The 27,012-nt window shown below is 47.2% G+C and overlaps 1 protein-coding gene across 1 annotated transcript in view; it reads left to right on the top strand.

The window, feature by feature from the left end:
• LOC126210183 (cytochrome P450 4C1-like) overlaps positions 1 to 27,012 on the top strand; it is a 194,472-nt gene that overhangs the window by 110,347 nt on the left and 57,113 nt on the right. Inside the window, exon 4 of the mRNA XM_049939347.1 lies at positions 571 to 798. Within this exon, the coding sequence (XP_049795304.1) occupies positions 571 to 798 (228 nt within the window). The remainder of the gene's footprint in view (positions 1 to 570; positions 799 to 27,012) is intronic.

Raw genomic sequence — 27,012 nt, 5'->3', positions numbered from 1 at the left:
ACGTGCAGAAACTTCCCTGGAGAGCTATATACCCAGACTTGTCTCCAATTGAGCACGTGTGGAATATGGTGGGAACCGACGTGACTCGTGCGACGGGCCAGCCAACAAGTGTTAGAGAGCTACGTGAAGAGGTTGAGCATGCGTAACGTAACGTTTCTCAGGACAGCATGCGCCACCTGTACGTTCGACTAGATGCCGGAGGCAGCACCTCCATTGGGGCTTATGGCGGCCACGCCATGTACTAACATGGTCGATATGTGCGCCTCAGAACTGTGTGTGGTATTGATATGTAAATGTAATCATTTCAAGTACTGCATATGCGCTGTTGCAACGATAAATTCTTGACTGAATTGGAAACCTCTAAAAGTCTGCACTGATTTATTTGTTCTGTATATGTATATTAGACACTACAAATTACCCTGTGCTACGCAATTCCTGATTCCTTGCAGTTCATAGTGCATAAACGAACAAGCGAGACACTGATTTCTATCGTGAAAATTGGATAAATTCAAATTGTTGCCAGTTATAATTGGAGAGTAAGCTCGTTGCGTGTGTGCTGCTGGGTTGCAGATCCTGGAGGGATTCCTGGAGGCTTTCCACGACGGCGGTCTCTTGGTGAGCGAGCGCCTCGCCAGGGCCGGAGGCGCAGTTACCGAGGTCCACCCTCCAGTGTTCTTGGCAGCCATCCGGAACTTCTGCAGCACCCTCATCGGACTGGACCCCGACCATCTCATGCCAGATGCCTTGGCAGAGGAGGAGATATCCGCCGCGATGAACGACGGCCTCACCACCGTGCAGGTAAGGTCGAGTGAATCGGCGAGTTTACCGACTCACGTTCCGAGAACGGCATTGTCTTCTGTCGCAGCTATTTATGTACCCCCGAGCCTCTTTAAGATTTGTATCGCAGGAAAAATAGTGCATTGTCCCGCACGGCGAGTGTTCATCGAACACCGAGATATCTGCAGGAGTCCTCCGCGAAGTGAGGCGTAACTACTATACACAGGGCGCTTCAAAATTACTGTTGCGTCTGTCTTCTCGGGCAATGAGAATGGTAGTAATAACACGATTAATTACGAGGTTTGTCCGTAAAATACGTATAAAAGTTGAATAATAACTTTATCTTACAATTATTCAGGTATTACAATATGGTCTCCTTCAAAGTACTCACACTGAGACGCGATACACTTCTGCCAACGCCGTTACCACTGTTGATAACGTTGCTGAAAGTCTTAAGTTGTGATGTTCAGTTGCCGTGTCGTTTCCGCCTCGATGGCTTCCACATCTCCAAGTGCCGCCCCCGAAGCACCATTTTGCATTTCGGGAACATGAAGAAGTCACACGGGGCTAAATCGGGTGAATAAGGCGGGTGGTCTGTCACGGTGATTGAGCTTCGGGCCCAAAAACTCGCGCACAACGAGCGACGTGTGAGCGGACGCATTGTCGTGATGAAGGATCCACCTGCCCCCTTTTGCCAACTCCGGTCGAACTCGGGCCACACGAGCTCTGAGACGTGTCAGAACTTCGACGTAAAAATTTCCGTTCACTCTCTGGTCGGGAGGGACAAATTCCTTGTGAACAATGCCCCTAGAATCAAAGAAAACAATTAACATTGTCTTCACATTGGACCTTGATTTTCGCGACTTTTTTGTTCTCGGTTCTCCTGCTAGTTTCCATTCCTTGCTTTGAGATTTGAGCTCCACATCGAATTCGTAAAACCAGGACTCGTCTCCAGTGATGACTCGGTTGAGAAAGTCCCCTCGTTCCTCTGCTTCCAACCAATCCTCACAGCACTCGACCCTCTTTGCTTTCTGTTCTGGCGTCAAGAGCTTCGGTACGATTTTCGCACTCAATTTCTTCATTTCAAGTTTTTGTGTCAGGATTTCGTGAAAGATTGTTTTGGGGATTGACAGCTCGTCAGCAATCATTCTGACTGTCAATCTACGGTCTTTAGGAACACAAGCCCGAATTCGTTCAACATTTGCATCGGAACTCGATGTCGACGGGCGTCCTGGGCGACGGTCAGCGTTCACTTCTTCTCGGCCATCCCGGAACCTTTTTAACCACTTGTTCACGGTTGGTTCCTTCACAGAATTGTCTCCGTAAACCTGTTTCAAACACTCAAAAATCTCACGGCCATTCTTGCCTACCTTTGCAAGAAACTTGATGTTGACGCGCTGTTCCTCAATCAGAGAGAGCTCGATGCCGACGGCAGGTGAAAAAGGGTGACTGTCAACAAGCTTCCGCACACTCCCACCTTCACGCAGAGTGCCCTGACTCGAACTGAGCGTTGATGGGATTGATTACAGCCGTAGTCCCACCTGGCGGTGACTGCAACCTGTAACATAAAGACATTATTCAACTTTTATACGTATTTACCGGACAAACCTCGTAGAACACTCTGAACTTTATTAAATACAAAAAAACTTACGTTTGCTCGCTAGGCTCGCCTGTAGCTATGAAAGTGCACACGTGGACTTGCTGTTCAGAACACACTAAATGAACCACGATTACTGAGTGGCGAATTGATACTAACTGAGCACGGCTGTACTGTGGCTTCACTACAGTGACCAGAAAACACAAGTTCATAGACACTTGTTGACACAGTCGTGATAGCATTGGCGCAATTCACAGGAGACGTGACCTCTTCGCTCCGCGACGGTGGACGCGGGCTGTGCGACAGCGAGTGGGCTGCACGGCGGCGCCGCCCTCACAACCACCTCCCTGAGGTGGGCGGCGTCGGGCCTGGGGAACACACACAGGCGCCGGCGCCTGTCTCTCCCACCCTCTGCAGCGTCGCTGGATGACGTTTCAGGACACTGGTTCCTGTCCTCATTTTGTTCCTCAAAACACGCTCTACATCGCCTCCAAGTTTGACGGTGTAGTTTTGAAACACCCTGTATATCGATTTTGTCTCCTAAAAAGCGGTCAGGCGTATTTCCTATGGCGTTCGGAAGATATTTGCAGTTTCATTTTTGCAGTGCGTAGCACGAGTCAGCCGAAACAAATGTTCCTTGTGACATCTTTCATACGGCACCCACTGTCCAACGGTAAGGTTAGGATTGTTTCCCTTTACAAACAAGACGATGTTTAAAGTGGACTTGTACGTACTCATTCTACATGGTGATTTTTCCAGAGTGTACAAATTCTAACGATTGATCGATGGGAGGATACGGAACAGAAAAGGACCGTTAGACTTATGCCTGGAAACGCATGGTTTCCGTGCTAGAGGCCATATATTCAGTCATACATTGTTACAGAGACTGCGGTCTAATACGCGCTGTACCGTGCGCCCACAGTTACATTGTGGATGACTTCGTCCAAGAGTGTGCTACTGTTCCTCATACGTCGTGCACTAGCGCAGGAGTGCCATAGTAATTGGTAATGTTGTGTCCGGTTCACTTCTCTTGCTGACACAGCTTGTAGTGAATGTGATACAGCGTTGCACACAGTGGTTCCCTATTCGAACCGAGAGCTTGCCGACATGGTTTTTGCTATGTGTGCGTAAGCAGAAGAAACTAACGATCAAAGTCCGAAAACAGTTTATTGGACTGTTTTATTAACCAAAACAAATTCTCCAAGTATAACACCAACACAAAGTAGAGATCCGTCTTCGGATCACAACTACATACAAGAATAACATAGAAAACAACAGAAATAATTTCCAACTAGTCTCCGCCAGAGACTTCTCCGATATACCGAGCCTAATCCAGAGATCAGCGAGAAGATTCAAGCCGGGCTGCCGGGGTAGCAGCTATCCACGTCTGCTGGCGGTCGATGAACTGCCGATGTGCGGCCGAGCGCCGGCCTTTAGAGCGCTTCGGCGGATGAGTACCTCGGAACTACGAGGGCTATTCCGAAAGTAAGGTCCGATCGGTCACGAAATGGAAACGACTATGAAAATCCGATAAAGCTTTGCACAGATGTGTTGGGTAGTGTCTCTAGTATAACCCCAGTTAGCATCACGTCGCTCTTCTCATTTCTGAGCTCGCAGTGAGTGCGTAAAGATGTCTAGAAAATAGTGTCTGCCGCCAAGTACGGGGGCCTGGTGAGAAATTTCCCCTGAAGCTATGCAGCTAACATTACATAACTGTCGTGCTGTTTCGTCTTCAAGACAATTCTCAGCCGCATTCTGCAGGGGCAATGAAGATGCTCCTGCATCGTTTTCAAATGGAAATGTGAGATTACCCACAATACAGCCCGTAATTGTCTCCCTCTGAGTTTCAGCTCAGGTCACATGAACCGCTGGTTATGAAGACAACATTTCGGCACAAGACAACGAGCCGTAGGCCAGCGTAGAGAATTGGCGGAGAGCACTGGCGGCTGCCTTCTATAGCGAGGGTATGGGAAAGTTGGTACAACGCTACGATACACGTCTAAGTCGGGTCGGCGACTATGGAGATAAGTAGCTGCAAGGTGTATCTAACTGTTGCAAATAAAACATTTTTGATTTTTACCGTGGTTTCCATTTCGCGACCTATCGGACCTTACTTTCGGAATAGCCCTCGTATTTTCCATCACGTGGTTTGACGTGTGAAAATAGTTCCGGGATCTGCAGCGACCTCTTCCTAATGTTTATGTGGGCCGGTAGTGGCCCCTGGTGGCCGCTGGTGTCTTTACTGTGGTGGTGTCGTTGTAGTTGTTGCTGTGGCCGTTCATAAATATTGCCTGTCGGTTGTGTAGTGCTTCGGTGTGCCTGCGAGCGGGCAACCCGCGCCTACAGGCTGTCAGTTTGGTTGCTGATACTCTAGGCGCCGTGATGTCTGGTGGAGAAGGCCACAGCAGTGTTTACTTACGGAAAGATAAATGGCAACAGGCGGCGGGCAGCAAAGTTGTATCAGTAGACATATCCCCTCCGACAACAACCACAGCATTCAATGTCTGCAACAGCGTTTAGCCGTTTGTCTGAGACTAGGTCGTTTCAGCAAGCAGGAAATCATGAAGGACGTACGCAGAAACGTTCGGACACCGGAGATGGAGTAAAATGTGATAAACACTTGTAGCACGCCCGGGGGTACAACTGGTGGGGGACCTTTAAACTGTTCTCTCTTTCACCCTGCTCCATGTCCACGCCACGTACTTGGTACTCTCGCGGCGATCGTATTATTCCTGCTCCACACTGGTGCTGCCATGCTTGGAATTGTGTACACAAACATGCAAGCGGGCTTAGGGGAGCCACTCGGCACTAGACGCAACACCGTCCTACGTCTGGTGTGAACGATTATATTCTGAATCTTAAGAAAATCGCAGGTTGCACTGCTTATACATTAGGTCGCATGTGCCGATGTCAATTAACATTCTTGCTGATTTGATGAGAGGTCATAATTATCTTTCCTTTATTACTGTACAGTATCCTTGAGGATGTAAATGTCTGTCACTGTTGTACTTCACGCCGTCACACGTGTTTCACAGTCTTACTCGGGCCGAACCTTCAGCCAGTGTTGATGATCATGTGTTCACAATTATCACTTGGACGAATGTACGCCTAACGGACACGGCGCGGGTGATTGTTGATGATGCGGAAGCCGAATGGTCGAAAGAAAGTCCTTAACGCTCTCCACGTACACACAGATACCTGGTACCAGTCCTTCTTGACACTTGTAATAATAAAACACTGTTCATGAAGGTTACTGTACAGTTCACAGTTCTCACTCGTACGAGCGTGCGCCAAACAGTCGCGACGCGGCTGATTGTTGATGATGCGGAAACGCGATGTCTCACGCTCGCTACAAGACACTGGCACTTGATTGCCCTCCTTTGTGGTAAAATATTTTACTGATTCACATAAGTTTCGTCCTGGGAGGCCGGAAACGACGGGGAAGATTGATGTTGTACGGTACAACACGCAAACGGGCGGATACTCAGATTGGCAGCACTGCTCACATTTAATTACTTCTTTACCCTCTTTTCACTGAATCCACTTCCATATCTGATTACTTCAAAATAATAGTGCTTGAACTTCCATAATAATGCCTTTTGCATACAGAGCTACCCGCAACACAACATAGCAGCTCCGTGTCCCGTGCTCGACTCCCTGATGCAGCCCCTCGCAAAGACACTGCGCAACCGAGCCAGCGATTTGACAATACGCTTACACACTTTGGAAGGCGACCGCCGTGTCCGAACCAGGCAGTTGGCGCGCCAGTGCAGGGTAAGCCAGACGACCGTGTGGAACATTCTCCGTGACAATTGTTACTGCCCTTATCACTTACAGTATGTGCAGGTCTTACTAGCGTCAGATTTTCCACATCGGGAGCAGGCAACGACGGTTTCGGGATTTGTGTCATCCGTCCTATTCACAGACGACGCCGCCTTTACGAGGAGTGAAATCTTCAACTTTGGTAACAGCCATCCTTGGCATAGCATGCAGAATTCCCACGGTATGGTGACAGCGAATCATCAGCATTGGTGCAGCCGGAATGTGTGAGCCGGGATAATTGGCGACTGTATTTTGAGACCAGTTTTCTTTCTCTGTCTCCGCTTGTTATTGCTCGCGTAACAACTAATATATTGATAAATGTATGAGATTAATATGTTGCTACGAAAAGAGCCCTGAAATAATTTTTAGGGATTCTGTGCTGTGACTTTCTTTGGATCATTAATTTTCAACAAAACAAAATATATTAAGTTCTTATTTTTCTGGATCTGGCTTTCCATTAAAGGAATATTGTTTCGTTACTGTAACTCACTATAAAGTTCAACATATCTTCCTTACTTTACAGTTACTGAAAAGGTTACTGAAAATTATTTCGTTATGAATACTGATGTTACAGTACGCAATATTCGTTCAACATCAAAATTTTGCAGTGGATTTTTGTTAACAGTAAAAGACCAATACGTACCACGACTAACAAGAGAACATGAGACTATTTTTATCAGAGAAAAAGATGTTTCTACTGTAATGTTTGCCAGATCAGAACTACGCACAGCAAGATTTCTTTTATGTCATGAAGGTAAATTATCTTTTTGCACTGTTAATAATATATCATCTGCAGCCCGCGTCCACCTGTGAAACACATCATAAGATCTGCTGCTCTGACCTGCAATCCCGAAAGCTGAAAGAAGTAATTTTAGTTCACCATTACCTGGCCGCTTCTTTGCGGTATGACTGATTTCATTTAATGCAGTTTGCATGCGCCGCGGCAGCGGCTCGTTCGTTCGTAGCGCAGCTCTGCACCACGAATAATATTTAAATAGCTGAAAATGTCTTAAGGGGGGTAGGACGTCAAACGGGCCGACTTGGAGCAGGAGAGGCACCACAGGACATTTTAATTTTCACTGTCTATACTTTTACAAATAAATTCATAAAACTTCGTCAGCATCACCAGGAAGCATTCAGGATTCACACTCATTGCAGTGGAAGTTCGAAAATATAACAAAATAAATTTTTTTTACGTGCGAAATTTCATCATTTTTTTCACTTACTAATGGCTGCATTTGTTGCTATATGTACACTTTTCTTCATAAGTTAGAGGGATTCTTCGATGAATTTTGCACAGCATACATATCATACTCACAGGTTCAAAATGGCTCTGAGCACTATGCGACTTAACTTCTGAGGTCATCAGTCGCCTAGAACTCAGAACTAATTAAACCTAACTAACCTAAGGACATCAGACACATCCATGCCCGAGGCAGGATTCGAACCCGCGACCGGAGCGGTCGCTCGACTCCAGACTGTAGCGCCTAGAACCGCACGGCCACTCCGGCCGGCCACATTCACAGGTGTATGAAACTCTAGAATTTATTTAATTTATGAAAAAACGAATGAACTGTTATATTTTAAACTTCATGTTTAGAAAAAACATAAATTTTATAGTTAATTACCTCAATTTTTACCACAGTTTTTAATATATTTGGAACATTCTAGAGTTTCATACACCTTTAAGTATGTTTTGTATGCTGTGAAAAATTCATCGAAGAATCTCTCTAATTTATGAAGAAATGTGTACCTATAGCAACAAATGCTGCCATTAGTAAGTGAAAAAATTATGAAATTTCACACGTAAAAAAATTACTTCGTTATGTTTTAGAACTTCCACTGCTATGAGTGTGAATTCTGAATCCTTCCTGGTCATGCTGACAAAGTTTAATGAATTTATTTGTAAAAGTATAGACTGTGGAAATTAAAATTCCTGTGGTGCCTTTCCTGCCCCCCTTAAAAGGATGGGATAAAATACCAGGCAAGCTTATTACAAATCATAATGCAAGTTTTCCCTAAGTAACTCTATTCAAAACATTTAGACAGATTAAATTCTTACACACCTTTACAAATCAATACCTAATGGCGTCCTTCTCTCAATCTTGACGAAAGAATCCTACACATGCATTCAATATAGCATCACAGGCTCTTCCTGCTGACATAACTAAAAAAAGACGACATAGAAATTAATGCTCGGTCACTACTATTTATACTCGGTTTACATCTTGTTTCATATTTAATAAGTATCGTCTGTGACACAGATATTATCTAAAAAAAATTGATACATAATTCTATACAAATATAAAACATGACACATAATGGTTTCTCTTCATTACATAAAGTTCACACAATCATTGTCCATGCATAAATAAAATTACAATCATCCACTTCAATTTTTTTTTCTTTTCCATTTTTTTTACCACATATAATATGTGTTTTGCCAGGAGACGTTACACTTCCTAACACGACGCCTAACAGGCCGAAGCTATCGGTTTCTGGCGGTTGACTTTGCCTACCCTGCTGAAAGAATTGCCGTTGGTGATTGGAAGGGTTATGTGGCTGCTACACGGTGGTGCTCCAGCCCACTCCCCTGTTATGCAAAGAGAGTTAAACGCTGTCGGCGAGACGCAGCAGTCTGCTACAAATGCGCCAAACCGGGACACATTCAAACCGATTGTACTGATAGCGCGGTTGGTTGCTACCGTGTATGTACAGAAACCGTACTTCCAACAAAGCAGGCGGTCCCGAAAGCCCCACATACAAACTGTTAATTGAAAAACTGAACGCTAACGCAGACTGCATTACTAAGACCACAACATGTCAAGAGGACCTTCAATTCGGTTTTACAGAGAGTACTCTACCGCAGTGGCTCCTTACGTAGCTTGCATTTATCGCGAATGTCTTGCCCAACGTAAAGTCCCGATCGACTGGAAAAAAGCGCAGCTGACGCCTGTATATAAGAAGGGTAGAAGGACGGATCCTCAAAATTACAGACCAATATCCTTAACATCGGTTCCTTGCAGGATTCTCGAACATATTCTCAGTTCGAATATAATGAATTTCCTTGACACTGAGAAGTTGCTGTCCATGCATCAGCACGGCTTTAGAAAGCATCGCTCCTGCGAAACGAAACTCGTCCTTTTTTCACATGATATCTTGCGGACCGTGGATAAAGGGTATCAGACGGATGCCATATTCCTTGACTTGCGGAAAGCGTTTGACTCGGTGCCCCACTGCAGACTTCTAACTAAGGTACGAGCATATGGGATTGGTTCGCAAATATGTGAGTGGCTCGAAGACTTCTTAAGTAATAAAACCCAGTACGTTGTCCTCGATGGTGAGTCTTGATCGGAGGTGATGGTATCATCTGGAGTGCCCCAGGGAAGTGTGGTAGGTCCGCTGTTGTTTTCTATCTACATAAATGATCTTTTGGATAGGGTGGATAGCAATGTGCGGCTGTTTGCTGATGATGCTGTGGTGTACGGGAAGGTGTCGTCGTTGAGTGACTGTAGGAGGATACAAGATGACTTGGACAGGATTTGTGATTGGTGTAAAGAATGGCAGCTAACTCTAAATATAGATAAATGTAAATTAATGCAGATGGATAGGAAAAAGAATCCTGTAATGTTTGAATACTCCATTAGTAGTGTAGCGCTTGACACAGTCACGCCGTGCGGTTAAAGGAGCTGCAGTCTGGAACCGCAAGACCGCTACGGTCGCAGGTTCGAATCCTGCCTCGGGCATGGATGTTTGTGATGTCCTTAGGTTAGTTAGGTTTAACTAGTTCTAAGTTCTAGGGGACTAATGACCTCAGCAGTTGAGTCCCATAGTGCTCAGAGCCATTTGAACCATTTGACACAGTCACGTCGATTAAATATTTGGGCGTAACATTGCAGAGCGATATGAAGTGGGACAAGCATGTAATGGCAGTTGTGGGGAAGGCGCATAGACGTCTTCGGTTCATTGGTAGAATTTTGGGAAGATGTGGTTCATCTGTAAAGGAGACCGCTTATAAAACACTAATACGACCTATTCTTGAGTACTGCTCGAGCGTTTGGGATCCCTATCAGGTCGGATTGAGGAAGGACATAGAAGCAATTCAGAGGTGGTCTGTTAGATTTGTTACTGGTAGGATTGATCATCACGCAAGTGTTACGGAAATGCTTCAGGAACTCTGGTGGGAGTCTCTAGAGGAAAGGAGGCGTTCTTTTCGTGAATCGCTACTGAGGAAATTTAGAGAAGCAGCATTTGAGGCTGACTGCATTACAATTTTACTGCCGCCAACTTACATTTCGCGGAAAGACCACAAAGATAAGATAAGAGAGATTAGGGCTCGTACAGAGGCATATAGGCAGTCATTTTTCTCTCGTTCTGTTTGGGAGTGGAACAGGGAGAGAAGATGCTAGTTGTGGTACGAAGTACCCTCCGCCAGGCACCGTATGGATGGATTGCGGAGTATGTATGTAGATGTAGATTTCACATGTCCCCACAGCGCCTACGAAGACATTCACCTCCGGAAAGACGAGACTCCAGCTACCGAGGAGAGCTCGTGGCGCCGCGCAGTGGCACGGCGGCAACAAACGGGCTTCCTCCCGGAGGCGTTCCGTGACACTGGAACCCTGCCGCCGTCGGCTCCCAGCGGCCACGTGACGGACAACCGAACACATCGACGTGCCGTGCGTGCGGGGTGTCGTGGACTGTGAGGTCGCCAGGCATCTAGAGCGTGGAGCGTAGCAATGCGCCACCGTGCAGACATGCTTCTTGTGAAGAGTACAACAATTAGAAATAGAATTAGTTAATAATGGTTGTGGATAGCGTGGACATCAGAAACAAGAACAACGCGGAATTGATGACGACATGTGCACCAACAACTACGCAGGTCACGAAACTTGCACAGACACTCAGGGATACACACAAAACAAATACATTGGAAAAAGCACCGTGACAGAACACAAACGTGATACACTGAATCATAACAGGGTGTACAACACTGGGGAAAAGTACAAACCGTACATCGGACCAGTGACGTTCATTTGCGGGTGGTTTACAAACACAAATAACAGAGCGCGCAATATCACAACGCATGGTGATGAACAGTATAGAAGGAAAAAAGTAAAAGCTCGGTGATTCCAAAAGAACGCAAACAGACACACAATGCAACACAACTTGAACTACATAAGCACGAGTACGACGCCAGACAATACATACAGACGCCCACAACACACTCGCAGCCCGAGCAGACAGCGGCAGAACGATCAGACGCAAAGAACACGGAACTTGGGGAACAGGCGACATTTTAAAGTTGAAAGAAAACATTTAGAAGCCAAAAAACAGGGACACCTTCCAAACAGCACTGCGACTTGTGACTAGAATTGGAAACTCAGAAGGTGCCACAATCTGCTATCCGCCGACCGAGCACACGGAAAGACTTTCGCTGAAATCAGCCAATATACCGACAGGCATTAAAGAGCTGACTGCGCTACTACACCCAGCTTGCAATACAAGAGGCGGAAAGTTCACTCTACAAAATATATACACAGACCTCGCGAGGGCCCAGACACGAGTGTACTTCGATTACAATGAAGAGCCATGTAAATGTTTTCTATATAGCCGACATCCGTGATGTTCTTACAGCTGAATGCAAACAACCAGACACTCGTCAGTATGAAGCTACCTAAACTAGTCGATGAAGTGCACGCAAACGTGATCTGCTTGCAGGAATCCTACACCGGGAACGGCATACCAGTAGGTTCTGATCACAAACAGATCGATGTGACTGATACACCCAATGCGAAGCCTGCGAGCGTTGTCACAAATCGAAACTTTACAGGTGCCTCATCTGTGTACCGAACACCTCACAACAGTGGAAATGGTGCACGAAGGCAAGAGGTAGACTGTTGCGTCGTTATAAGCGCAGTACTCGCACGACAGTGAACCATATCTCAGTTACATGAGAGAAGTTGTGGAATATGCCAATAAAAGAAACCTGGTAATAGCTGAAGACATTAATGCCGGGTCGACTATGTGGCAGTCTGAGACAACGGCCGACCGTATGAAGACAACCTATATGTCGTCAATAGTCCGAGCCAACCAGCCACCCACGTAGCGCCATCTGGAGCCAGCAGCAGGAGTGGCACAACAGTTGCAAAGGCAGATGCAGCGCCACCTGTAACGGGGAGGGTGGTGGCGGGTGGCGCTACTGACAGCCACCCCAGCGCTGTCATCGTGGACACACGCACACACACTTACGCACACCTACACAGGACGGAGATGAGTGACTGTTACTTCGTAAGGCTGACTGGATAAAACTGAAACAGATGGTTCAGACCTTCCCCGTACGTGCAGTTGAGGTGTCAGTGGATTATGAAGCACGTATTTTGACTGACTTACTACAAAAAGCGCAAGGGGCTGCAATTCCGACCGCTGACATAGAACGGAAGTTAAACATGCCGTGCACTAGGAGACTAACAGGGCTGCGCGAAAAGGTGAGAAACTAATGGAAGCGGTTTCAAACGGCGACAATGGCAAGCGACAGAGATGTCAGACTCATACAGTTCAGGGATGCAAACAACGCTGCAAAAAATGAGTTGCAGAAAACACGAGGAGATCATATGGAACATATATGTGCAGAAACAGCTCGAAACCAACTTTTGGGAGAAACCCTTCGAAATACAAATGGAGCGTCTGAGGACGCCATTAGTGTTAGCAACGCCGACACGAGATGACGGTAGCATAACACAGGGCTGGAGAAGTTCTGCCCGATTCCTGCTAAACAAACTCAGTTGGGTGAACAGATTTATACTGGACAGCGAACCCTAATGAGGTCTCGCTATGAAAATCGTACCGTCATTACTCCCTTTGCATGTGAGGAGGTCGCGCTTGGAACTGCCAAACTACAGAACAAAAACGCCCCCGGGCCAGATGGTATCCATTCCGAGACACTGAAAATTGTCGTTCTACTCAATGCAGCGCTACGGCCTGGACGGGTACCTGCGGTCTGGAAAACAGCAAACGCCGTCATAATTAACAAATCAGAGGATAAGGATCCCTCAGATCCATAAAAACTTTATACACCTACTATGTGGTTAATCAACATCTTGGCGAAGATCCAGGAACGACTTCTGCGCGATCGCTTGCAATTACACTAGGAGCTCCTTGGCCTCAGTCGTCACCAATTCGGTTTCAGGTCGGGGGAATCTATACATTAAGTATAAAATAAGGTACTAACCGCTGTTCATAACACAGAAAACAAGTACACAGAAGTTATAAAGTATTAAAAGAATTGACAGAGGTCGCCTGGAAGGATCAATCTGTGGCCCCGTCTTTTGGGATGTCGCCTTTGAAGACCTCCTACATCAAGTGGATGGCGACAGCCGTGCCAGCGAGGCCACAGCATACGCAGATGACTTCCTGGTGGCGGTCTCCGAGGACTCACAAGCATCAGCCAGTGGTGCAAACGTAATAAACTTTAGATGGCTCTACAGCAGACAGTTTATATACTACTCAAAGGAACATTACAAAGTAATCCAACCATAAAACTGCACGACATCAGCATACTCAGACAACGGAAAACACTAGACGAACGACTGTCGTTTGACGAACACATCAGAACAGCAACTGATACGGCTGCGAAGATCATGCACAGGCTCAACGTAACACACTTCAGGGAGCCATTACACACACTGTGAACTTACAATTGTGTGCTTGTTGAGTCCGTGGCCTGTTTTCAGCCAGTGCACGGGCCCGCAGAGCGCGTCTGAAGGCGAATAGGAAGATCATCGGCGAGGGCGGAGAAGTGCCCTGGTAAGGGCGTCGGGAGCTGGAATCACTGTGCAAGGTGCTTCGAACCTTCACTTTCGACGTAAACATTCGGTTTGGGACTGCAATGTACTGGTCGAGGAGGAGGAGACAGCATAAGATAATCGAGATTACCGGACACGACGTCGCAGAGAACCGCCAATTCGTTTGTGGATACCTGGCGAAGGGAGTGGCTGTAGAGTACGTCATTTCTTCTCGGGCCTCAGGGGACGTCTGAGTCGTGTCAGTCTCTGCCGGGGTACGGTTCACTTTGTGACAGGTCCCGGCCCATGTCCTGCACACTCACACCGCACGAGCCACGGCCAGACCGCGCTACTTGTACATATGGGGAACGTGCATCCGCACAAAACACACTTTTTCACTGTCACCCAGACATGCACACAGTACGACAATGACATGATACGGGCAATAAGAGACAAGCACGAGTGGGAGATAATAAACAAAATCGCTGATGATGTCTCGAGGACATTTCATGACGAATACAGACAGGAACTGCCGTATAACGGAATACCGCAACACACAGGAAGCACGTAAGACGAGTTCCAATTCGTGCACCAACACACACAGCAGTACTTAAACACACAGTGACTCAAGAGCAAACACTTTCACGAATGTGTATCAAATGGTTCAAATGGCTCTGAGCACTAAGGGACTTGACATTTGCCGCGCGGGATTATCCGAGTGGTCTGAGGCACTGCAGTCGTGGACTGTGCGGCTGGTCCCGGCGGATGTTCGACTCCTCCCTCGGGCATGGGTGTGTGTGTGTTTGTCCTTAGGATAATTTAGCTTACGTAGTGTATAAGCTTAGGACTGATGACCTTAGCAGTTAAGTCCCATAAGATTTGACACACATTTTTTGAACACTTGACGTCTGAGGTCATCAGTCCCCTAGAACTTGGAACTACTTAAACCTAACTAACCTAAGGACATCACACACATCCATGCCCGAGGCAGGATTCGGACCTGCGTCCGTAGCGGTCGTGCGATTCCAGACTGAAGCCCCTAGAACCGCTCGGCCACACTCACTGGCGAATGTGTACCGCAGACAACCTTACGCAACATCTACAATAACTAAACTGTATTACAATAAACAGTGTAACGCAATAAATGCTTTAAACCTGTTATAGCTTAAGTATAAACAACAGGGACATGAATACCGCGGTGGTTATACCGCTGTTGGGATGTAACACTTGTAACTGAATACTTAGAATACAAGCAGCATAATAGGTAAAATTCAAGGGACATAATGTAGAAACTGAAGGTTAATTAATAACCACAAGAAATAACATACTTTACACACACCACTGCTCTCTCGACAATGTACATAATAGTTATAGTGTTTAGAAATATTAATCCATAAATTACACTGTTGTGGACCGGGGCAGACTCAAAGTAGTTCGGGGGCTTTCAGATCAGGCTGGCTCAGATAGCGTAACTTTTCTCTCTCCCACTCTCTCTCCAAGTTTTTCCTAGCATCTGTTATCATATCTTCTTAAAAATGTGGATATTTTCGCGTTTTTCTTGTTTCACTTTCTAATGTATTTTTAATTTATCATTACTTCCATTGTAATAGCTGGAAACAATGATTGCTGTTTGTAGTAGGGAATATTTTTCGTAATCTACACGAAAAGCTCAAAAATGAATGATTGGTATAAAATGACCAATAAATGAGCGATAAATCAAAAATGAGCAGGAAACGAGCAATAAATCAAATCGAATCAAATCCCCGCTAGCGTCCGGGTCTCCCCCGGTCGATGCATCGGACGAGGCCGTCCAGTCGCACAGCCCGCTCGTTCACCTCATGTCAACGCGCGCAATTTCATCTCAAAAGTATGTATGCAGTCCCGATTCCAGATGTGGAGACACTGGAGCCCGCCCGACGTGAACGTGTGAGACAGGTCGTGTTACAGGATGTACGCGCATACATTGAGAGTCATGGAAACCATTTTAAACACATAGACCGCAGTCTCTGTAACAATGTATGACTGAATAAATGTTCTCTAGCATGGAAACCGCGCACTTCCAGACATAACTTTATTACACCTCTTTTGCTCCGCATCCTCTCATCGATCAATCCCTACGGTTTGCACACGGTGGAACAAATCAGTCTGTATAGAGCGGTAGAAAACTGGTCTAACGCGATATTCGTGTTGTCGGTGTGTGTTTCGACAGGGGCGACAAAACTCGAAGAGCAGAGCAGAGCGGCACGGCGGGAACACTGGCTTGTTCTTCGTGCTTTGCCGCCCCTCTTAATACACACACCGACAACACGAACATCGCGTTGCACCAATTTGAGACTGCTCTATCGGGAGCGCACATAAAATTCCGATTTTAAGAGCATTTTGCTTATAACGGAGAACAAACCGAAGTTTCCAGAATGTAAAGTTTGGAAGGTAGCAGACGAGATACTGGCAGAAGTAAGGCTATGAGGACCGGGCGTGAGTCGTGCTTCGATAGCTCAGATGGTAGAGCACTTGCCCGCGAAAGGCAAAGTTTCCGAGTTCGAGTCTCGGTCGGGCACACAGTTTTAATCTGCCAGGAAGTTTCAAACCGAAGTTGACAGTGGCAGTCGCATGAAATAAGTGATGAGCAGTATTTGTTTGGGCTCACTCCATATGCACACTGCAGATATAGAAATGTAGATTACTGCTGAAACATCAGAGAATATTTTCCGATGGTTCTTACGAGAGGCAGCCTCTGCATATAGGTGTAGATCACCTCAAACTTGCACCGCAAATATTGCGGAAGTGGAAAGTCGTACTCATGTGTGGTTTCCACAGAGTGAATTGGTAGTCAGTATTGTTAATCAGTCAACATATTATAATAATACTTATAAAGAGTATTTTAGTGCAAACGTACATTTTTTAAACGGAACAATGCCTGTTGACATTAACAAATTGAAAATATTGTAAATCAGAATGTCAGGATTCTAGTGCGATTCGTTTACGAGGTACCGTAGTTTGAAAAGTTGCCACACTGACACTTGGACAAGACTTGTGGTAGCACACACTATAGAACAACACAAGTGCGTGCACTAATCACACGGATTCTGACCAGTAATGAGACGATTGTCCGTCACAGGTTGTGTTCAAAATGACCACCGGCAGCAGCAACGCACGCTTCCTGTTTGGGACAACTGGTGTACATGTGGCAGCGTTTCAGCAGACATGTCTGTGTAGGCTGCAGTAATGTGTCGCTGCATGTCATTGGGTGTAGCTGGTATGTCCTCGTAACAGCGTCTTTCAGCTTTCCCCACAGGAAAAAGTCTACAGACGTCAAATCCGCGAAATGGGCTGGCCAAGGCACCGGTCCTGCGTGTCCAGGGCAACGATTTGGAAACAATTCATTAAGACACTGACGTTCCACCTGACAAAGCCAACGAGGAGTGTCAACAGACCTATAGTGCATGCTTTGGCGGTTTACCTGGTCACAATTGGTAAATGTGGTTCCATCACTTAACATGATACATGTGGAGTACCGTCTCTTAATGCCCACGCACAGAAGTTAACACATTTATCATAATAGTCTCCGTGCAGCCCCTGATGGAGATAGATGCGACAGCAATGGCATCTATGTAGATGGAGAATGCGTAGGAAACTTGCCTGACAATGCTACTTCCTCGTACGGTCGCGTGGGAGCTAACGTGCAGATCAACTGCAAGAGCAGGGAGAACATTAATTGTCCCCTCTTCTGTCGTCACTTGTTTTCTGTCCTCTACGTATTACACTACCTCCTTCCTGTTACTGGTTCAAGAGGTTGATAAACAATTGCCAAGAATGTTGAGATCTACTGGGAAATCCCATCGTCCACTGACGATCTACTGCCTGCACTGTCACACACTAACCGATTAGCGAGTGACCGTGCATTCAAGGAACACACGCGCACAAGGTAAACAAAGATGACATCGTGTGTAGCAAGTGCGCAAGTTGAATGGCACAAACAAGTGTCGCAGTGAAAACTTTTATACTGAGATGACAAATGTCATGGCATAGCAATGACGGTAGTGACGTGTACTCAAAGTATATTGATGGAGCAGTCATCTGTACTCTGCCGAGTCAGGTGGAAAAGTTTCCGACCTCATAATGGCCGCAAGACGGGAGTTAACAGACTGTGAACGTGGATCGGTAGTTGCGTCTAGACGCATGGGACACTGCATTTCGGAAATCGTTAGGGAATTGAATGTTCCGAGATCCAGAGTTGTCAGTGCTAACAGACAAGCAAGACCGAGTGAGATGAACGCAGGAAAGGGTGTGGGACGTACTACGGATGTACGTGTCAGGACAGTGCGGCGAAATTTCGTGTTAAGGGCTGTGGCAGCAGACGATCGACGCGAGTGCCTTTGCTGACAGAACGACATCGCCCGCAGCGCCTCTCCCAGCCTCGTGACCGTATCGGTAGCGCCCTACACGACTGGGAAACCGTGACCTGACTGGACAAGTCCGGATTTCAGTCGGCAAGAGCTGATGGTAGCGTTCGAGTGTGGCTCAGACCCCACGAAGCCATAGAGCCACGGTGTCAACGAGGCACTGCGAAAGCCGGTGGTGGCTCCATAATGTCGCGAGCTATGTTTGCACGGAATGCACTGGGTCCTCTTGTCCACCTGAAGCGGTTATTGACTGGCAGTGTCTATGTTCCGCTACTTGGAGACCATTTGTAGTCATTCGTGGACTTCACATTCCCAAACACCAATGGAATTTTTGTAGATAACAATGTGCCACGTCACTGGGCCACAATAGTTCGAGACTGGTCTGAAGGACATTCTGGACACATGAACCGAATGGTTTGGCAAGCTACATGACCCAGCATGAATCTCGTCGGGCATTTATGGCACATAATACAGGTCAGGTTGTTCACTAAATGCTGCACTGGCAACGTTGCGCAACAATGGCAGCTACAGAGGCATCGTGGCTCGGTATTTCTGCAGCGGACTTCCAACGATTTGTTGAGTCCCTGCCAAGTCGAGCTGATTTACTACGGCGAAAGAAAGGAGTCCAAGTAAAATATTACGATGTACCCCATGACTTTTCTCACCTCAGTGTGTAATCTCACCGGACGAAATATTATTTACTGCTAGAGATATCAATACAACCACAATTTAGTTTCATGTAATTCCGTTTCGCCGGCCGGAGTGGCCAAGCGGTTCTAGGCGCTACAGTCTGGAACCGCGCGACCGCTACGGTCGCAGATTCGAATCCTGCCTCGGGAATGGATGTGTGTGATGTCCTTAGGTTAGTTAGGTTTAAGTAGTTCTAAGTTCTAGGGGACTGATGACCTTAGCAGTTAAGTCCCATAGTGCTCAGAGCCATTTGAACCATTTTTGAATTCCGTTTCTGAGCTTGATGACCGCCTGGATTCGATTACGAGGTGACTCCACACGCTCGTGCAGGCACGTCGCATCCAGGTTAAGCCACCCGATGGCTATTTCGTGGCGTAGTTCCACCAAATTGCGGAGATGCTGATGTCGCCATTTTACCCGCTGCTCCAAACTTTGCCTCAGATTTGCTATGGGGCTCATTTTTGATGATTTTGCGGACTATTCGAGATGTAGGAGGGTTGGTGGAATTATCAGGGAACGAGCCGCATGTTCTTGCAGTCCAGTGTACTGTGCTGTAGTCGTCTAGATGTGCCTGTGTGAGCAATGGACTCTTGCTACGTGACGGACACCGAATGTTCGTTGCATGCACTTCTCGTCACAATGTTCTCTCGCCAATAGCTTGCAATGGACCTCGATTCACTCCCTGCAACAATTCCTGTCGGGTTTAGAAGCGCTTTTGATTCACAAGCCGCGAAACGCGTCTGCTGCCGCTCTCAGTCGGGATCTTTTCCCGAGACACCTCCGACGTTATGTTTCGTGGCCACTGTTTGCAAACACGTTCAACAGTCCGCCACGAAATAGCAACAAATGCAGCAACTTCACAGGCCGTACGGCCGTGGGCACGGCCAAAGACGATTGCCCTTTTTCGCCACTTTGTCACATCTTTACATTTACCCATATTTACTTACAATGTCCGGTTGATACATAAATGTCTCGCTTAGCATTGCTTCCAGAGTCAGTATGCTCACGGTTGATGTAGTGACTCGATCGCTGCACCATATGTAAAGGCTGACGGCTACGGACCATTTGCTCATAACGTTGTAGTGCTCAGGAAAACGCCGTCTTTTCTGTGATACAGGATAGGAGGATACAGAATGAGTTGATGTGATCAGTGGCAGCTTGCTCTGAATGTAGATTAATCTTAGTTAATGCAGACGAGAAGGAAAAAAATCCAGTAATGTTCGAATCACGTGTGCTGATGTGGTCACGCCTACTAAATAGCTAGGTGTAATTGTGCCAAGTGGCACGAAGTGCGTCGGTCCAGTAAGGTCGCGTGTATGGAATGCGAACCTAGGCTTCGGTTTGTTGGGAAGACTCTGAGAAAATGTAGTTCGTCTATTAAACGGATCAGAAAGATAATAGTCAGGCGACGCTCTCTTGAGAACTGCCGGAGTGTTTGAGATGCCAACCATGCTGGACTAAAGGAACACATTGAAACAATCTGAGGTGTGCTGTTGGATTTGTTAGCAGTAGGCTGGATCAAAATGTTGGAATTACAGAAACCCTCCTCGAACTCAAATGGGAATCCCTGGAGAGAATAAGACGTTAATAAAAGGCTATTGAGAATGTTAAGAGAAGCAGCAGAACGAGTCTACTGCCACAGAAATACATCTCGCTTAAGGACCGTGAAGAGACGACGAGGACACATACAGAGGCATATAAGTAAATCCGTTTTTTCTCGCTCTGTTTGTGAGTGGAACAGGAAAGGGACTTACTAGCAGTGGAACAAGGATCTTTCCACCGCACCCTGTTTGGTGCCGTCCAGAGTATAAACTGTTGATGTAGCTTGTAGATGCACCAAAATAACTTTCCACGTATCGTTGATCGGTCGATGGTGATTGTCAGAAACCTGTATGGATCAACCCAAACGTGTCCAGTATACAGTCATGTTAGAGGAAGTAATACTATATACAGGGCGAAGAAAAAATGCTACACTTGGCCGTCGGCATGCGATTCCTCATCACAGTTCAAGACAAAAGAGTGCCTAGCAAAACCTATTTCCACCAATAGGTTTAATAGAAGTGTGATCGAAAACGAGGCTCTGGCCACGCTGGACCCTGCAGGGCGCCGGGGCTGTCCCACCGGCTCAGTAAGACGAAGCACACCGTGGAGGAATGATGTGCAGGCTCGCCGATGTCCGAGTCGCATTTGCGCCAAACTTATTTTTTCAGTTAAAGCATCAAATTGTATCCAATTACAACTGCACGCTGCACGCTTGTGTACCTCTGTCTGTTAGTGTTAAATCTATTTAAAGATTATGACGTAACATGAAGTTCTAACACACCTTAACGACCACTTCCTTTCGTCGCTGACACACGTATGGCCCACACAAAATAGTAGTGAACTCCTTAACATCCTCTGTATTAGATGGTACAAATAACTCAATAGGCAGGCTACACCAGATTGCACGTTATGCTACGCACAATAATTCCATTCTGTACGTTTGGCGTCCAGACTTACCTTCAGAGAGTTCACACATACACCTACAAGCAAGATTCCCTTTGGAGAAGATGTTCAAAGCGACCATCTCGCATTTGCTAACACTTCATCACTCTCTGGCTTTGCTGGACCGTACGCGACACAACTGAATCCACCATTGCCAAAGTGTGATGCACGCGATGTATTAGGTTGGGTAAATCTGTGCGTGAAGTAGTATAAACTTGTTCCTTTAAGTGTCTCCACAGATAGAAATCTAGGTCCGGGGAATGTGGAAGCCAGAGCATTGGAACTCCACGACCAGGCAGTTTCCCTGGAAACGCTTCATTCAAATAGTGACGCACATTCGATCCAAAGTGGGGCAGTGCGCCATTGCCCTGAAATCATAGCTGTCGCCGAACACCAAGCGGTACGTTCTCTGTTGTATCGAACAAAGTATTGCAAGGAAATGTACGATACAGGGGCGCATTCAACTTGTGCAGCAATAGGTAAGGCCCACAGCTGTCTCCCATAATGTAAAGCCAGGTTCACAGGTGAAATGTGAGTTCTGTTCGAACCAATAATGGCTGTTGTGGATGTTGAAAATACCTTCACTAGCGTAGCTCGATTCGTCAGTCCATATCACGTTATTCATAAAATGTTCATTATCTTCGACTGGCGAAAAAGCCATTAATAAACCTTTACACGTCGAATATGGTGCCCGCTGGTGTTAAGTTAACGTACTATGTGTAATGATATGTATGCAGTTCTGCATCATGCTACAACCAGTCTTTGAGAGCTGTGGAGCTGCCCTGCAGTATTGCAGGTATTTCGCCTGGGTGACTGGTGAACAGTTTGAAGAATCGCGACGTTTGTGTAATATGTGTGGTCATTGGACAATATCTGTCTTGTGGACGAATATTATCAGTTTCCCAAAGGCGTTCCTCCAGGCAACGAGGAACTTGCTCGGCAGGCAGGCAGGCAGGCGCCTCTGAGGACGCCGGGCAGTAGCAGCGGCTCGGCTGCCGGCTGCCGGCTGCACCCAGCACCAGAAGCACACCGACCGACAAGTCCGTCGCCTGCCTCTGCTGCAGCGCCACCTGGTGCACCGCGCCATTACTAGCTTCGTGGGTGGCGTTTAATAGATGGTGTAGTAAGTCATATACCGATCACACGCGTCTTTCATGAGACGTGTGTGGACCACTGAAGTCTCACGCAATTACTACAGCCAGCTGTGCCAGAACATTGTTTATATGTGGTTCATTCGATGAGCTACAGTGACGTGAAGGTTTTAACGTTCACATCCTTCTTTTGGGATTCTGTTTTCAAGGAAACCACAGAAATGATCTGATAACTTAATAAACAGAACCAACGGTTTTAATTTGCACAAGACATGCAACCCTGCTCTTGGTGTAATTAAATAGCAGAGGAGTAGTTAAGGTCTTCCAGCTGCCGAATATTCATCAACAAGAGAATGGAATGCCAGAACACTTTCGCCACAGGTGGCGCGTGTCTAAGTGTACCTTTTTCCCACCGACCAGCATCTGTTACAAGCACGTACAGTACCACCGCGGTGGAGCATATAAGGCGGTACTTGGCACCTTGCCGTTACCACCCCTCCGTGGTGACCTTTATCCTCTCCCACGACACACCTGCCCTGAAAGTAACTCCATCCAGGATGTTATTCTCACTCCCCAAACCTCCTCGGTCGTAATGCCTCCGACGTCCTCGATCCCATTGGTACTGACCACCTTCCTTCCCATCCTTCTCACCATCTCGTCCACCCGTGGCCACCCTCCAGCCACCCACCCTGCTGCCCCTCCCAAGTCCGTCCACGACTGCCGTCGCGCCGACTGGGATGCCTACCGGGAATCCGTTGCCACACAGGTCGAAAGCCACCCCCTTGCCATTCACTGTCCGACTGACGTCACTCGTGCCTCTTCCATCACTGACGCTGTGGAGGCCCACGTTCCTACCAAACTCACCCACCCTCACCGGCCTCCGCCAGCTCCGCAGGCCGTCCTTCTTCCTGAATCCCGCAGCTTCTACTGGTCCTTCCTCTGCACCCTTCACCGAGATTCACTCCTCCACCACCGGCAATTACAGCCTCTCATTCCGAACCTCCTTACAGGAAAGAAACGCCGGGACTGGCGCCATACATGTACACACCTCAAGTCCATCCTCCCTGTCAACTCCTCCAAGTACTGGTCAGCCTTCCACCACCTTACAGGTGGCCATCCCGACCCACATTACCCTCTTCTCCATGACAACTGCCTCTTCCCTGACAACCTCACCAAGGCTAACCATTCTGCTTCCCACCTATCTGAGGTCTTCTCCTTTCCTGACACTCCCCAGTTTGATTACTCCCTCTTCCCCACCGACATTGAATGCACTGATACCTCCGTCCCACTGCTCGCCCCTAGTTTCTTTTACTCGGATCAATCACCCCCCTCAGACATCAACACTTCCATCACTGCAAACGACATCACACTCCACTCCAAATGCAACACCGTCCCTGGTCATGGTGGTGTCACCTATCACCACCTCAACGAATATCCCTGTCCTTCCTGGCTGCCCTTGCTACGCTGCACAACGTCCTCCTCTCTACTGGATTTTACCCTGACCTGTCGAAGACTTCCCATGTCCTGCTGCTCCCTAAACTGAACAAACCCCCCTCTCTTTCTATCGTCCCATCTGCCTCAGTAAGATCTTTGGATCCATCCTCCCTCACTGTATTCATCACCACCTTCATCACCTCCTTCCCCTGACCCAGTGTGGCTTCCGGCCCTCCTTCTCATCTGACAACCAGCTCCTTAACCTCACCAATCTTTTTTACCTCCAACTTAACTCCCATCGCTCTGCTATCTTTGTTTCCCTCGACCTCCAGAATGCCTATGACCGTGTCTGGAATCCCAGGCTCCTCTTCAGACCTATGTTCTCCCCATCAATTTCATCTGTCTCGTTCCTTCCATCCTCTTCCATCATCCCCCCATGTCACTATCCACAATTACAACTCCCGTACTTTCTATTCCACTGCTGGTGTTCGCCAAGGCTCCGCCCTTTCCCCTCTCCTCTATCTCCTGTATACTGTCGATATGCCCAAACCTTACCTGCCTGTTCATGATCTCCGATTTGCTGATGATACCGCCTTCCTGACCCTTTATCCTACCCTTCAGTGGTCCCAACGTACCCTCCAAACCCACCTTGACCAGTTCACCACTTTGTGCAACCAATGAATGGTTCCTTGATATCAACCCCTCCAAGACCCAGGCAATCATCATAGGCCGCACCACCCACTCCTTCCACCTCCATGGTTTCTACCTAATCATTTTGGTCATCCTATCCGCCTCACTCCTACTCTGAAGTAACTTGGCCTCACCCTTGACCGTCACCTCACATAGAATCCCCATTTCCTTACAATCCAGCACATATCCCACAATACACTCCACCTTCTGAGACATGTGTCTGCCAAGACATGGGGACTGCATCCTTCCACCACCCTTCACACCTACAAATCCTTCATCCGCTCCATCCTTTGTTATGCCAGCATCGCTTGGATTTCTGCCCCTCCCAGATGCTATAAAGCCCTCCAAATCCTAGAACGCCATGCACTCCACCTTGCCTTCCATATCCACCTTCCATCCCCGACATGTATCCTCTACGACCTCATCCTTTCACCCACCTTCTTCTTTACCTCAAACACATCTTCACTCTCTACATCATCTGCTGACTCAGTCCCCCCCCCCCCCTCCCGAGCCCCTGGTGTCCCACTTATCATATCATACAGTGAAAGGCGGCGTTTAGCTATGCTTATTTCATCTACATCTACATACATACTCCGCAATCCACCATACGGTGCCTGGTGGAGGGTACCTCGTACCACAACTAGCATCTTCTCTCCCTGTTTCACTCCCAAACAGAACGGGGGAAAAATGACTGCCTATATGCCTCTGTACGAGCCCTATTCTCTCTTATCTTATCTTTGGGGTCTTTCCGCGAAATGTAAGTTGGCGGCAGTAAAATTGTAATGCAGTCAGCCTCAAATGCTGGTTCTCTAAATTTCCTCAGTAGCGATTCACGAAAAGAACGCCTCCTTTCCTCTAGAGACTCCCACCAGAGTTCCTGAAGCATTTCCGTAACACTTGCGTGATGATCAATCCTACCAGTAACAAATCTAGCAGACCACCTCTGAATTGCTTCTATGTCCTCCCTCAATCCGACCTGATAGGGATCCCAAACACTCGAGCAGAACTCAAGAATATGTCGTATTAGTGTTTTATAAGTGGCCTTCTTTACAGATGAGCCACATCGTCCCAAAATTCTACCAATGAACCGAAGACGTCTATGCGCCTTCCCCACAACTGCCATTACATGCTTGTCCCACTTCATATTGCTCTGCAGTGTTACGCCCAAATATTTAATTGACGTGACTGTGTCAAGTGCTACACTACTAATGGAGTATTCAAACATTACAGGATTCTTTTTCCTATTCATCTGCATTACTTTACATTTATCTGTATTTAGAGTTAGCTGCCATTCTTCACACCAATCACAAATCCTGTCCAAGTCATCTTGTATCCTCCTACAGTCACTCAACGACGACACCTTCCCGTACACCACAGCATGATCTGCAAACAGCCGCTCATTGCTATCCACCCTATCCAAAAGATCATTTATGTAGATAGAAAACAACAGCGGACCTACCACACTTCCCTGGGGCACTCCAGATGATACCATCACCTCCGATCAAGACTCACCATCGAGGACAACGTACTGGGTTCTATTACTTAAGAAGTCTTCGAGCCACTCACGTACTTGGGAACCAATCCCATATGCTCGTACCTTAGTTAAGAGTCTGCAGTGGGGCACCGAGTCAAACGCTTTCCGCAAGTCAAGGAATATGGCATCCGTCTGATACCCTTTATCCACGGTTCGCAAGATATCATGTGAAAAAAGGACGAGTTGCGTTTCGCAGGAGCGATGCTTTCTAAAGCCGTGCTGATGTATGGACAGCAACTTCTCAGTGTCAAGGAAATTCATTATATTCGAACTGAGAATATGTTCGAGAATCCTGCAACAAACCGATGTTAAGGACATTGGTCTGTAATTTTGAGGATCCGTCCTTCTACCCTTCTTATATACAGGCGTCAGCTGCGCTTTTTTCCAGTCGATCGGGACTTTACGTTGGGCAAGAGATTCGCGATAAATGCAAGCCAAGTAAGGAGCCAAATGTCCATGTCGAAAGCAGCGAGGGAGATTTTCTAGCTGTAAGTGGGGGAAGGTGAGCCGCCCAGGCTCCTATCGATCTCGTTTTTCGACAGGATTTGTAATCTTTGACTGTGAGCAACGTGGGAGAGCTAGAGCGCATGCTCGAAGAAACTGTTGTGAGTGGGGCTCCGAACTGCCAGTGGGGTGTAGTGGTGGGACGGCCCGGCCAGAGGCCACGAAGTGCGGAGCGATACGAAGTGGGCTGGGGCCAGCTGCC

This window comes from Schistocerca nitens, chromosome 10 (assembly GCF_023898315.1).
Source record: "Schistocerca nitens isolate TAMUIC-IGC-003100 chromosome 10, iqSchNite1.1, whole genome shotgun sequence".
NCBI lineage: Eukaryota > Metazoa > Arthropoda > Insecta > Orthoptera > Acrididae > Schistocerca > Schistocerca nitens.
The sequence above is the reverse complement of the archived record's forward strand: the minus strand, read 5'-3'. Positions and strand labels throughout refer to the sequence as shown.